The sequence below is a fragment of the Hippoglossus hippoglossus genome, chromosome 18 (assembly GCF_009819705.1).
Source record: "Hippoglossus hippoglossus isolate fHipHip1 chromosome 18, fHipHip1.pri, whole genome shotgun sequence".
In the NCBI taxonomy this organism is placed as follows: Eukaryota; Metazoa; Chordata; class Actinopteri; order Pleuronectiformes; family Pleuronectidae; genus Hippoglossus; species Hippoglossus hippoglossus.
In genome coordinates this window covers 1,138,067-1,152,516 of record NC_047168.1, presented here as the reverse complement: position 1 = coordinate 1,152,516, position 14,450 = coordinate 1,138,067, and the positions used below count along the sequence as shown (strand labels likewise).

General features: G+C 44.1%; 1 protein-coding gene across 3 annotated transcripts; it reads left to right on the top strand.

Annotated features, from left to right (window-relative positions):
- The first annotated feature begins 145 nt into the window (after positions 1-145).
- Positions 146-13,624, top strand: si:dkey-28a3.2. 3 transcript variants are annotated; one of them, XM_034615623.1, is made up of 7 exons: positions 146-375; positions 1,673-5,119; positions 6,091-6,783; positions 9,880-9,929; positions 10,020-10,081; positions 10,177-10,524; positions 11,464-13,624. In XM_034615623.1, the coding sequence occupies exons 2-6, from the start codon at positions 1,871-1,873 to the stop codon at positions 10,362-10,364; spliced, it is 4,242 nt and encodes a 1,413-aa protein (XP_034471514.1). In that variant the 5' UTR covers positions 146-375; positions 1,673-1,870; the 3' UTR covers positions 10,365-10,524; positions 11,464-13,624. The 3 variants fall into 3 exon arrangements, with proteins under 3 accessions (XP_034471514.1, XP_034471515.1, XP_034471516.1); XM_034615624.1 differs by lacking the exon at positions 146-375 and adding an exon at positions 423-570; XM_034615625.1 differs by lacking the exon at positions 146-375 and adding an exon at positions 528-665.
- Positions 13,625-14,450: the final 826 nt, after the last annotated feature.

Sequence of the window (14,450 nt, the reverse complement as noted above, 5' to 3'; positions counted from 1 at the left end):
TCGGGTTTTGAATCTCTTCTCCTAAAATCCGGCATCACCAAAATAAAATAACAGTCGAGCTTTGGCCTGAATAATGAGACATTTATATATATATATATAGGACTGTGGTGAAATCATTTTAATGTCTGTGGGTCTGATCAGAGGAGGAGGAGGGGGGGGGGCGTTGTACGCTACTATACGGTTCACACACACACACACACGCACACGCACGCACACACACAGAGCGAGCATCCAGGTCCCACATCCTGGTACTTTCGGAGCGTTGTCAAGGCAGCCCCAGAGCTCGGCAGGCAGGCGGAAAGTAGCTGCAGTGTCCTGGCACTAAAAATATCTGTGTCCAAAAACTGTCCCGGGAAAGTTATGTGTAACCGAAAGGTAACTGATATGCATGTTTTTCTTCCACACGCCTCCGAGCGGCCTGCTCTCCCGCGGTAGCGCGCGGCTTTCTCTCGTGTCTTCTCGACAGGCAGTCGACTCAGGCAGTCCGTGTGGACAGGGGGAGGAAGAGCCTGTCCATTGTGCCGCTTTCGGAGGACACTGCGCCGTATGCGCCATTTGCGCGCAAACGTGGTAATTTCTTCGAGCGAATGTCTGTCTCTAACATCGATTGTGCCTCCGCCGGGTCGATTGGCCGCGCTAGTGCTCAAACAGAGCCGGAGTTTGGGGTAAAAATGGCCCTCGACAGCTAGAATTAGTGAAAGAGAGGGACAGGTTTAAAGGGACAGTGTCACTCCGCTTCCTTCCTGCTTCCTGTAGCCTCCACATTTTCCATACGCGACGTGTCGGGGGTCACAGGTGCAAGGGGAACGCAAATGTTTCGTGTCGATGTGTTTGGATGCCACATTTATAGCCGTTAACACGTCGGGGGACGCTGTCTGTCTCACGTGGACCTCGCGCACCGTGCACTGTGTTGTGACAGTGCAATGGGCGTCTCGGTGCTCGCGCATTGTCTGTATTTGCATTTGATCCGTGTGTGGAAAATGGGGACACTCGCTATGTTGTGACACCCAAAGTGATGTTTGGTCAGCACGAAGAAAAGTTTCAAAAAAGAGAGCATGTGGAATGTCCCAGATCTTGAGTGTGAATTTGTCACTGATCTGACATACGATTCACATTGGATGTTTTCGTAGGTGATGTCCTGCATTTTGAACATGGAATCTCAGTAATCTGTAGCCTTATGATGAGAAGTGATCCCATGTGAGAAGATGTTTGATCTCATTCTAGCACCTGGTGTGCTTAGAATGGATGATCGCAATGGATATATTGGTCACATCAAATATTACGTATTGATAGTTTACTCCTCCTGGACACTATTCACAAAACTTAACATTAAACCTTTTAATTAGGGACTTGTCAGGGCTATTGTATTATATTGTACAGGTATACCCCAAAAAGAGACCGGTGTGGGAATAGTTAAAGTAATATCTCTTTGGGAGTGTCAGGAAAAACAGGAATTTATGGCTGAGCAGTTGTATTTGAGTGGCTTGTACAGGTGTCCCTAATGAAGTGGCAACTGAGGGATTGCTCCATTTAAACCATAGCAAATATAGTAATTTCCCATTAAACGGCTGACTTATATTAAATTACTTTGTAACAACTTGTTTGATAAATGCTTGTCTCACACGTTTATTATAAAATGAGATGTAACGAAGAGCTTTTTTCTGTTCCTCAGGACGCCTGCAGACTGATGTGATGTCTGAAACATTTGGCAGCTGCTCAGTGGAGGACAACCACCTACAGCAGCATCATATGGGAGGACAACGTGTGAGTAAATGGCAGTGAAGGAGTCTGGACTGAATCAGTGTGACAAGGGAAGAGCCAACCAGTACTGTTGGATGACAACTGATGAGCTGTCCCAGCTGGCAACAGCATGCCAACTGCAAAAGATAAAGGCGGTTCCGCGTCCCACCGCCACCAGCCTGCCTCAGATTACGATGATGCCACCCTGGCCCAAAAGAGAGAATACTGGAGAACCAAGAAACGAGAGCAGAGGGCTCGACTGTCAGAGCGAAGAGGGAAGCCAGCACAAGACAGTCGAGGGAAAAAGCTCCTACACCTAAATTCCACTGCAGTGGTGAATTCCACTTTATCTGGCAGCTTAGCTGCTCCCTCTTCTCCTGTGCAGAGTAATGATGAGTCATATAAAACACCCAATGTCTCCCCAGCATCCCAAAGTGCAAATGCAGTGGGAGAAGGTTCATTTGAAACCCCTGAAAGCCAAAAGCCGAAGTGGTTCCACACAATGAAACTCGACAAGGTCTTGCCTCAGTTCCCAGCATCATGTTCCATCTCAGCCAAAGCGGCTAGGGGCAACACAGCCGCGGTGAAATGCCGAGCAGCGAGGGGGGCTGTGAACAGAGCCATTACCTCACCCACACCTAGTGGAACCCAGCTGGACTCCAGTTCCTCAGTGCCTCCAGTCAGAGTGACCAGAATTACCAATGGCAGCTCTGCCCAAACAACACCTCAGCCACGTGTGTCTATGCAGGGCACATCAGTCCTAAAAATGCAACACAGACAACATGTTGCTCCACGCAGTCAGCCCAAACTCTCCCCTACCAATGTGACCATGGGTCGGATTCTTGTGTCCTCTCCATGTGGCCCCATCTCCATAAAAACCGAGGGTAAAGAAGAGAACACAACACCTCAGAGTGGAACAAAGAGTGCCTTGGTCACCACACCGAGAGCTAAAGGTGTTGGCAACTCGCAACCTTCCATAGAGTCCGAGGAGGAGAGAGCAGCCAGACGCAGGGAGCATTGGCGGATCAAAAAGCGAGAACAGAGAGCAAAGCTGGCAGCCCAGATAGCTAAAGCCAGAGATAGGACGCAGGCCACAGGGATGACGGCACAGAGGCAAATGGCACAAAAAACAGGGCTCATGGGTCCCACAGCACGTCAGAATCTTCCATCTCAGTCGTTTTCGAAAAGAGCGGGTCCTACTCAGGCCAAAGCTACGTTCAGGCCGGCCAAAAAGAGAAATGATAAACTGAAAATTGGGGCAGCGAGTTTGACCACAGTTAACCTGCAGATCAAAGTGCAGAATCCACATGAGACCAGGACAGCACCAACAGCAATTTCTGTGAGAAAATCAGGGGAAACGCTAAGAAGGTTTCCAAGTTATGTACATCTTTCCAATGTCACCCGAGGGATCGTGCGATGTAAAACACCCAGACAGAGGTTCATTGAAGCCCAGAGGAGTTTTATGATTCAAAGAAACATGAGATGTAAGTCGCCGCTGCTTGCTTCAGTCTTTGGTTCCAGAAATATCCCCAGGATCGACCCCAATGACACACCTGAGCAGATAATAGCAAAACGGCGAGAGTACTGGCGGATTAAAAAGCGGGAACAGCGAGCTAAGTTGTCAATGGAGGTGAGGGACCGGTTGAAGGAGAGGGACTCTCTGATGCGAAGAGTGAAACGCTACCAGAACATCCTAGAGGAGATGAGGAAAGCCAGAGCGCTCACACAATCAGCGGGAAGCACTCTGACCCACGCGTCGGAGACCATTGGAGGGTTCATCAAAGAGGACGGGACAGTGACCATTAAAATCCCCCAGGTTTCAACATGTCACGACACAGCAGCTCATCAGAGTGAAGAAGAACTTCATGTTCAAAGTTCCAGTAATACGCACGTTACCCAGCCTCAACATCAGCCTTGTACGAGACGAAGAGGTGTAACCCCTGTTAGAATTAACCAGCCCTTCTGCCCAGCTCAGGTGAAAGTCTCTTTTCCTCTTTCTGGAAAGTCAGTCAACAAACTTCCAAAACTACTGTCGGCCAGACCAAGGACTCAGCTTGAAAGCACAACTGTACCTAATTCTCACTCGTCATCAGCCCAAGCTGTAGGGCAGCTCACACTCACTCATCCCCAAAAGGCCATTTCTGGAGGATCGAAGGTAGGGTCCAGCTGCGTCATGAAAATGGCCGTTTCAAGTAGTGCAGCATCACTGGCTCTATCTCTGGATCCAGGGCTAACACAGGAAGAGAGAATGGCAAAGAAGAGGGAGTACTGGAGGATAAAGAAACGTGAGCAGCGAGCAGCCCGTGCGGCGCGACTGAAGCAGGGTGTCTTACAAATGAGGGCTAACGCAGCCTTACAGAGGAGAAGGGCCCAGAAGCAAGTAGCATTGAACTCTGCACCACTGAGCAAACGTCTCTCTAACCTAACAGGAAACCCACAACCTCCCCCAGATAACAGTGTGCCCGTTACACCAAATGCAAATGAGATAAAACAGGAGACTGAGCCTGTGCCAGCAGTTGACCTAAATTCTCAACCGGAACAAGCCATCTGTCCAGATATCAAACGCCCAACCTCCCCACCACTGCCATCAGCACCTCCAGCACCCCAGCCAGAGTCTGATCCAGCTCAGGCCGCAGACAGCCAGGCTACCACTCTGCGAGCCGTGGCCTCTATGAAGAAGCTCCTGGAAGAATCCCTTAGCACAGTGAGGGACTCTAAAAGTCAGCAGACTGACATGAAAATGGAGGCAACAGAAGAGGCCTCAGAGCAAGACATGAAGCCCAATTTACCTCAGCTCTTTTTTGAAGAGGATGAGGTGGCTCCTCTGGCTGCTAACCTGACGTTGCAGATAAAGAGCTGGCAGCCAGACACTGAGGCCCTGGCACACTCACGTTCACCAAGCCCTCATTTAAAAAACTCGCCACAAATTAGTGAGACACCTTCACCTCTTCCTACCTCCAGTGATGCACCTATGCTTCCCACCTGTGAGCACGCCTCCCAAACCTCTCCCACATTCACATTAAACCCCTCCATGGAAGACTCCGATGGTCCATCCTCACCACACAGAACCCAGAGGCTTCTCCCCAAAAAGGTGGACCATCAAGACTGCCGCTCCCCAGAGCCGCCAGAGCTACATCAACACCCAGAGCTACACCCACAGCAAGAACACGGTGAACAACAGTGTGACGCACGAGAACAGTTCGAAAACAGCATGTCGCCAGCAGCGCGTAGATATCACAGTGTGTGGACTGAGCAGGTCGGCTTGACCAGCCTGCAGCGGAAGAGGGAGTACTGGAAGCTGATGAAGCGGCAGCAGAGGGCCAGGTTAAAGGCCATGCAGAAGGAGAGGCAGGGAGGACTGAGCAGTCGGCTAACCCAGGTGAAGAGACACATTTTATTTAGACGCTGACAGATTGTGTTGCAGTGTAGCAAATGTTACTGCAACAAGTAGCAAATAATCTAACTGTTTGATTTCTACCGGCCTCTGATGTAACATAAACGACTTTGTACGCTGAAGGAGTTCATCATCTGTGCTGCATGTTTTAAAACATGTTGTCTATTGAAGTTACTTCGACATTGTTTGACTTATTTGACCATCCTTTCGTAAACATATCTGTTTTTTTGTTAGTCACCCTGTAGGCCTTAGACCACTTGAACACTATTGCGCATGTGAAACACAACATCACACAGCAAAAATGATTAGCTCTCAAGAAGCTATAGCAATGGGCCACAGGCTGAGAGTCATAGGATATATTAATGCTCAATGCTAACAACATGCTAACCTACCTTTTATTAAAATAACAGTTGTTTCAAAGTTTAGTATCCAGTACAGTGTTCGCTACACATTGAGGTGAGATAATGCTCTGGAAACATCAGGACTTCAGAAAAGCAGTTGAAATGGGTGGAACAGAAGCAAGCTGGAGGAGAGACATCAATTTTTTATGAGAAAAAACATTAAGTTTAGTTTCTGGTGTATTTGCTTTACACTAAAGGTATCTGATACTCACCAGAATCTTATGGGAAAAATACTTTTCTCATGTCCCCATAGCGGTTCCATGCAATCTGTGTACCAAGGATTACTATATTCTTTAAAACGTAATGTAGTTTTATCGTCCTCTGTCCATCACTGAATAATGATCTCAAAAGACAGACCCTTGCTCTGTATTTCGACGGTGCCACAGATATCAGCTGATGAGAGAATAGAGTTCAGGGCTTACAGGCGTGCTCTCCAAATAAAGCCTGAAGGACCCCACAAACCTTTCTCTGGAATTTGACACTTTAACAGTTAAATTTTAACAGATTTCTTGGTATTTAAATTTTTTTTGTTAATGTTTTATTGTTGTTTTTCAGGCTCAAGGTTTTGGTGTCTTCAACAATGTTAAGCGTGGAAATCTTCATGTAAAACCAGCTCTCCGATCCAGGTCATCGATTGCCTCTCTGACGGCAGTGTCCAGCATCCCTGCTCTCAGCCCTACAACATGTCGTGCTGAACGGCCACTGCACGCGCTCCAGGTGAAATTGCCTGTCCTCAGTGTCTCCTGTTCACCCGGAAGTGAGCAGAACAACAAAGACGTTGGACCTTCACAGATCATGTCAGACTGTCTCGACGCTTCTGAGAATCCGCAGCAAGCCACGCCACGTTTTCAAATGTCAATGTCTCCAAGTACGGATGTAGACTCAGCACCCTGCCTCCCTACTCTGACGCCTCCAGACAACCCACTGTCCAGCATCAACCTGCAACCCATTGAACCCCACGTTGAAACGTCTGATCCCACCCTCAGTGCAATAAAAATCCCTTCTCCACTTCATAGCCCCCCACATTCAATGCATTCTCCCTCTAAACTGGTACCTGTAAGCACCATGGCGCCACCAAAACCCATCCCTGGGGAGTCTCAGGAGGACTTTCTGAGGAGGAAGCGAGAGTACTGGAGGATAAAGAAGAAGGAGCAGCGAGCCAGGAAGGCCATTCAGGACAAGGGAGCCACCCCGAAGAGAGCTGCCCACTGGAGGCCCATCCTACCTGCACAGGACCCACCAACACAGGTAGGAGCTACACAGATATACAAAAGACTTGTTCTGTGGCTCACACACTCTGTACATCACAGATAACTCATAATTAGGTATGATGCAGTCGGTTTGTGGGTTAAATGTCTATTTTAGGTTCCAGAATATAAACCTTAAAGCTGAATTGAAAAGTGACAGTAAGAAAATAAATGAGAGATAGGGAGACAGTGCAAACAGAGCAGAATAGATATAAAAGCACAACTTAACAGAAACCAGACCGTAGCTTTATTTGATCTGTACTTTATAATGGTCATTTAAACCGGTGAGCATTAGATAGTGTCCCTACACAGAGTGGAAGTGGTCACAGACTGGTTACATTGTGTTTACTGATTACTTAGTTTAATGGGAAAAAAATCTATATATAGTTTTTTGGTACATCTTATGGTGCAATGCAAATATATCCTCTAACTATCTCTGAGGTCATACAGTATAATCATTATACATCTTTATTCAGCCTTTAACAAAGAGAGTCGAATAAAATTTGACAAATTAAAATCAGTGGAGGCAGACATGTTGTGACTTCAAGTCACTAGTTGGTCAAGTTCCAAAGAAAGTAGATCCTACAACTGCCACTAGATAGTGCTTTTTCGCTAGGCCCCCACCTGAGTCCTCAACTACAAAGCAGGATCTGTGGTTATCGAGGTAACTTCAGTTTTAACTCTGAGTTTTCAGTCCTACGAAGCTGGTTCACTGCTTACTGGGGTAAATCACCATGGTAACACATGCTAAACCACTAACATGCTCCGGAGCATGTTAAGTTTGGGATACCATATCAAAACCTGTCAACAGCCAAATAACTGACCAATCAGATCATTGGAAAAACCAGAGCCACGATCTACAGGATCCCGACAGGGGACAAGAGAGTTAACAGTAACCTAAGAAGTAATACATGTCACCAGATGAGTGGGATGGTTTTAAAACAGAGCTTCTAACAAACAGAGGGAGAAATTATCACAATATATAAATACATCAGAACTATTATAGGTTAATTTTAATTCACCAAAGATCCTTTGATAGCAGACATAAAACCTGACAGTGTTGTTGCTTTTGCTGTTTAAAAGCATCAAGCATTATTCTGTTCAGAATAAGAAAAGTGAAAACTAAAGCCTCTGATGTACTTTATTAAGAAACAATCCACGAACTGTTCAATATTTCCATGAGTATAAATCAACATGTCAGTCAGACTGAGCTCATCATCTGTCCCTCTCCTCTCTCCTCTCTCCTTTGGCAGCCGAAACACTGACATCACTTTAAACTTTGTTTATCTGTAACACATGTTCATCATAGTTTGTTCATCATCAGACTAAAAAGAGGAATACTCAATAATAACTTAATAAAGTCCTTCTGCTTATTTACAGTTTATCTTTAGCCTTATACTTTTAAGTTAGAGAATCATTACCCACTGTTTCTGTTCCTTTCTAGTTATGTGATCATCATTTTACGTTTCACTGTATAAAGTCCCTTTTGGATGTCGCTGTTTCGACTCTGCCCGCAGACCCTCAGCGTTATTCTCATATCTTATTAAGAAATGTATTCATTGTTCTAAGTGGCCGATTATAATGAACAAGTCTGGGCTCGTAGCTGGGTAAGAAAACTCAGGGTTTACCAAGACAGCCTCACAGTACAGGTTATCCAGGACGGCCGAAAGGCGGATAACGAAAAGATATGCTGGGTATGTTGAACTTTCTTTGCAATACAGGCCCCTTAGCTGTGTGTCTCAAAACTCAAGCCAAGATAACCCAGGTGACACCTGTAGAAGCGTGTCAAAGTTCCTCCCAAGCCACAGGAAACAGATTTCAACAAGCTGAGGAGTCCTAGGATGCATTTGAATCGTCCATTTTGCTTCGGAAGTTTCCCAACTGAGTGAAATGACCCGGAAGTTGTTCAGCAGCGGGCCGCCATAATAAGAGCTGTTCCAATTTTCTAAATGATAAGGAAAGGAGCTTCAATGCTTCCTAACTTATCTCCTTTAGCCAAGGAAACACTGGACCATCCTTTATGAAAGAAAAGGAGAAAATGCCGTCCCACAATCCTTTGTGGCAGCAATGTTTAAAGCGACATAATCTCGTAGTTGCACCTGGACAGACCCACATAAATATAAAAAAAAAGCAGAACAGACGTTTTTGACTTGTGACAAGATGTCTAGTCAGGAGTCATAGGCATACTGAATTTATAGGTTCACAATATATAATATCATAATCAGAACAAATTACATAATATATAAATCTCATCATCATCAAAGTCATTTCAATCCCTGAATTGCACAAATAATTTTCTCCAATTATGTAAGGTTTTCTCCACTAATATCCTCATGTTATTAGTTTAACATTTCAAATCCTGTTTGTTTTTTTAATAAAAATCTATTTAGCTGTTTCTTCCTGTGAGTAACTGATGGTTAAATGCTCTCTCTGTATGAACTAAAAACATCTGACCAGGCGTTCTGTTTTGGACTGGACACTTTACTCAGACTGTATTTGCACAGCACAGTTTGTTTCTCTGCTGTACAGTCCGTGTGTATCTAAACGCAGAGTGCAAGTGGAGTCCGATTTTCTCTGCACTGTGGTTCTCCTCTCCTAACTCCTCAGGGGTTCTCCTTCACATCGTTCCTTGACCTTGTGACATTTTCTGCCGGGGTCGAGGAAAAGTGGTTTGGAAGGGGGATTATTTTGACTATCTGACCACAGCCCTAGTATGAAGTCCTGAGCGAGCCTACACAAAAACAATATAGAAGCACACAGCAATTTCAACAACTACAACGAGATGTAATACGAAAAAATGTTCCACCCTGAGCTCAACTGTTTGCTCAGCCTATTGCTTCTCTTGCTATTTCTGTCTCTTTTGGTGATTATTATAGAGGGAAGTTTTATTATGCTCATTGGCTTATCCAATGCCTCACTTGAGTGACTGAACGTATGTAGGCTGTTAGTTTAAACACAGGAAGTGTGCATTGATAAGTTTTAATAAACAATTGAGGATGAATTGAGGACACAACACAGCAAGAAGTAAAAACAGAATTGGGAATCATTCGGGTAAAGTGTGAACATATTCTAATTCTGTTTATCTTCTTCTCTGTAGGATTCTGGTCAGTGGTTGAGCTCCTCTGATGAGTCAGAGCATCTAATGAGGTGGGTGATGTGCTTGGTTTCCCTTTGGTACATCTGCTACAGGCTCCAGGTAGGATGGTGATTAATAGAACTGTTCTCCTCCTGTCACAGCACTTCGGTGGACACTGACCAGGAATCATTTCAGTACCCACATTACACAGCACCAGTAGAAGGTGGAGTATTTATGCCGTCACATTGAACCTAAAGAATCACTTTACAAAGGGCAAAGCTAGCACAAAACTCACTCTCCTTTTTACTGTCACCACAGACGACCCAGAGCTGCTGTACACTGACTATGAGAACAACAGTGGCGAGGAAGGTTCTATCTCGGACAGCGTGTGGAGGTACAGTTACCTCATGGACTACGACCCACTCAACCAGCTGCTGGTGTGCATGGTGTGTGGAGAGCTGCAGTACTCCCCACAGCCTGGAGGGCGTGAGGGCCCACATCGATGACGCCCACCCAGACACCCTGACGCTGGAAGCCGGGGAGAGACGGCGAATCCTGGAGGCCTGGGACGAGCAGGTGTCCCGGCGGGAACGCTTCTTCACCAGCCAGCTCCAGCAGCACAGCGGTACATCATGACCCAGAGAGAAGACATGCAGAGAGTGCAAGGTAGCTATTAATGTACTGTTCAGCTACTGTATACATATGGTTGTTCAAGTAGTGAAAGGGCCCAGCTCCAACATTATGCTGCTCACGCTGAGTAAAATATCTAAACAACCCACTGGTCACAATAACAATTACATGGTTTGTATATTGCCATGAGACTATATAACTTTTGTAAAAAAAAAAACACAACAATCCTCCTATAAAATGAAATGGTGTTTTCATGAAGGATATGTACAATGTCCAGCTGAATACAGGCAGTGGTTTTATTTAAGCTAGGTGGATAATCTACCTTAGTCCCAGACGTCTGTCTGTCAGTCTGTGAACGCATATCTCGTGATCCGTTCATCTAACCGACTTCACTGCCATGTCTATTTTAAATTGCCCGGGGAAGTGCCAAGTTTGGTGTGATTTGGACATGTGATGTGTTCAAACTTTGTGAAACTTGAATAAACAGGCGATCAGCACTCTGTGGCAGTCAGTGTGTCTGTCCACAGGTGCTGCCCTCCAGCTGATTACAGAGTTTTTATTTTTGAAAAGTTGTGAATTTGGGTCTGATGATTGTGTAGATGGCTTACCAGACCTCTGAATAGCCGACATGCAATGTATGAAACAATAACCGAATTTCTGTCTGCAACCGTTCTGTTCTGAGATTATCTTTTGGATTTGCCAAACTAGAAATAGTTCCTTCTCAATCTGAGAGGCTTGAAGTGATCCAGTATCACTATCAACTATTTTACACAAATGTTCGAGAAAGTTCTTAGAAAAAGTAATTAGTTTTAATCTCATGGCCCCCAGTTTGACCACCTATTGACTAACCCCACTACTTTTATGAAATAATAGCTACTGGTTAAGCTGTATAAGAGCATCATCTCAACGTTTGCTCCATGCAAAACCCTTTGCCGTGTTTTTCATTTGCCAAAACTGTCTTGACTTGTTTTGCAGAATAAAGCAGGAACTGATTAGAAGAGAACATGTCCTGCAGGAGTCAACTGAAGATCGTGGACCCGGAGAGAAACCCCACACTTGCGTTGTCTTCTTTATTTATTGTTTTTTTCCAATCAATTTGTTTACCTTCATAAAGAGTCACCTTGAAAAGAATGCTGCTCTTGCCCTGACAGCAGCTTTACCTCATTTCCCTGCCAGGATTGTAATATTGTTTCTTCAGTATGGACACTTTTATACTGAAGCTGCCACAACTGAGATTTTGTTACAACATTTAAAATATTTAATAGAGAGGTCCAACATTGTGGGGAACACAGTCTCTGGCTAAGATGGACTAAATGCATCCTGGACCTACTCTGTAATAGAAAAAGATGAAATTACATTGATTTTAATTTCTTTGAATTATGCCCCACTTATTTTAAATCCCCAGTTATTTCAACGTCTGCCACAAACTATAAATCCAATCTGATGGATTAGATATAACTAGCAGTGTGCATAAATTTGTCTGAGCAAACCCTCGGAAAAAAACCCCACATTGTTTTAGATGTGGGCTGTTCTTCCATAGGTATTTTTAAATTCTAAAGTTCCTGATATTTTTGTAATCCCACTGTGCTTAATGCATTGCTTAAGCCAAACCCTTGAGTATATAATTTTTAGGCACACTGCGCTACTCAGTTCATCTTCCCTTCCACACGACACTAACACGAGCATGATGAGCTGATGGCCCAAAATGTTAGATTTAAAGATCCAGGATTTCAGGCCATTCTTGAAACTCTTTGAGATCAGAAAAAGAACCCTTGAGAATACAAGCCACTGTGGCATACTAACAGGTGAAAAGTAAGATTTTGGTTTCCCCTCCGAAGGTTTGCTTACTTTACGATCATTTATTTATCCAGCAGACACTGAGCAGCCGTAGTCACATATGAGCTACTGGTCAGAATAAAGAAGGCTGCAGCAGTAAAACCCTTAGGGTGATGAATTAAGTCGGGGTGTGTTTTTACTGCTTTTACAACTTTTTATTTTTAAGAAGATGATTTAATTTCTTTTGTCCAAATGTTACATGGACTTGCTTTAAAGTCAGACCGATGACGAGTCACCAGAGGGTTCAGCGACTACCTTACGATTCAATGACAACCGTGGGATATGAAACAGCTCACAAATAGAGACAAGGTGTATATCAGACATTGAACAGATACATGAAATGGTAGAAAAAATATAAAGGTGCAGTGTCAGGTTTAGAAGGATGTGTTGTAATAGCTGTTGTCGGAGTCATTTCAGAGCTATTATCAAACTATAGATATTTATAGTAGATTATTCAGTAAATTTAGATTTAAACCCAGTGTCAGCCAGCTATCAGAAAATGTGTCTACACACACACAGCACAAGAATCAAACACTTTATACTGTAGTGTAGTTGTATGAACTGATAGTTGCTATCAGATTTGTGATTCAGGTCTGAGACCCCTTATTATTTACTAAAATTGTTATATGGGCATCAGGAACTGTTCCACATGTTTTTGTATGTGGTAGCACCATGTTGTTCAAACCCGAAACTTTACACATGTTCTTGACGACTGTTTTGTAACGAGACAACTTTTTAAATAGTACATTTCTCGCCTCTTTAAAAAGACGCTCCTGCTGTTCACGTCAGCCTCACCATGTGTAAAGTTCTCTGCACTGTAAATACACACAAAAAAAACAAAAGTGGTTATAAGATGCCAAATTTTTCTTTGACTTTGTGCAACTTAATTTATTATTTATTGAATCTTCTCTATATTATTGATGATGCATTATTCATAACCATAGGTAGTTCCATGTTAGAGAAGCATCTCATCTGTGAGTATTGAGGATCAAAAGGCTTTCCTGCATGAGTAGTACATGGATGAAGAGTTGTGTACCGGAGATGAGCTCTGGAAATCATTCCCATGTTTTCTTTGTATGATTGTTATGTAGAGAAAAAATGCTGAAAAAAAAAAAATCTGTTTGAGCACAAGGCTGCGGAGGTCAGTTCTGCTTTGAGAAGCTGCCTGCACAGCCACAACACTGTAAATAGCTGGAAGTGACCAAGCTAATTTACCTTCTGAGAATGTAATTCTGACTTGTTTACCAGTTCAAAGGGAATGTTTCAATGCCTTTTACGTAATAAACCTTTTCTACCTTTGGGTTGGTTCTTTGACATCTTTTTCCACGCGTATCAGGTCAAAGGTTCCTCCGTCGTGGCCACATAAAACGCATTTGGTCCCACCGCACTTCACACAACAGCGTCCACTAACCAGAGGGTTGGCAGTTCGATCCCCATCTCCCCCATTCCGCATGCCTAGCTGTCCTTGGGCAAGATACTTGCAAGAAACTTGGTGGAAGGATATCTCAATTTATTTGGCAAGGGATGAAACCGCAAATCCAATTAGAAAAAGGAGGAATGGCACTTCCATGTTTAAAAGGCTATTTCTTTTCTGCACAGTTAACACCAATGCTGTATTGACACAATTGGGAATACAAGGCCAAATGGAAAGAATCAGAATGCAGATTTATTTTTAAGTTTCCTTCACAAGCCACAATTGCAGATAGGGGAGTGACAGTCCAATTAGAAGAGATTAGAAAAATTAATCTATAAATGTCACGTTAAAAATATGGCAGAAGGTGGTAAGGTCCTGTGGAATCCACAGAATGTTCAAACCCTTCAGGTGGTGTGTCTACGATAAGAGAGTATACTTTGTTGCTAATGGTTACACTCACATTTCACTGTTCTTTATTATTGGGCAAAATAACTTGTAGAGATGGAAGCAGCTGAAGTCAGCCATCTCTGGGGAGCTCTATCGACCTAAAGCTACGGTGTTGATGTATTATTTCTGATGTTGCAGAGTCGGTCAGTGTCAGCGTACTTCAGGTCTCACCGGATTCCGTCATGTACCACAATCAGAAAGTGGCCTCTGTGCTTGTTGGCCTGTGGATGTTACTCCTGCTGGACTGCAGAGAGACTTGTGGCTG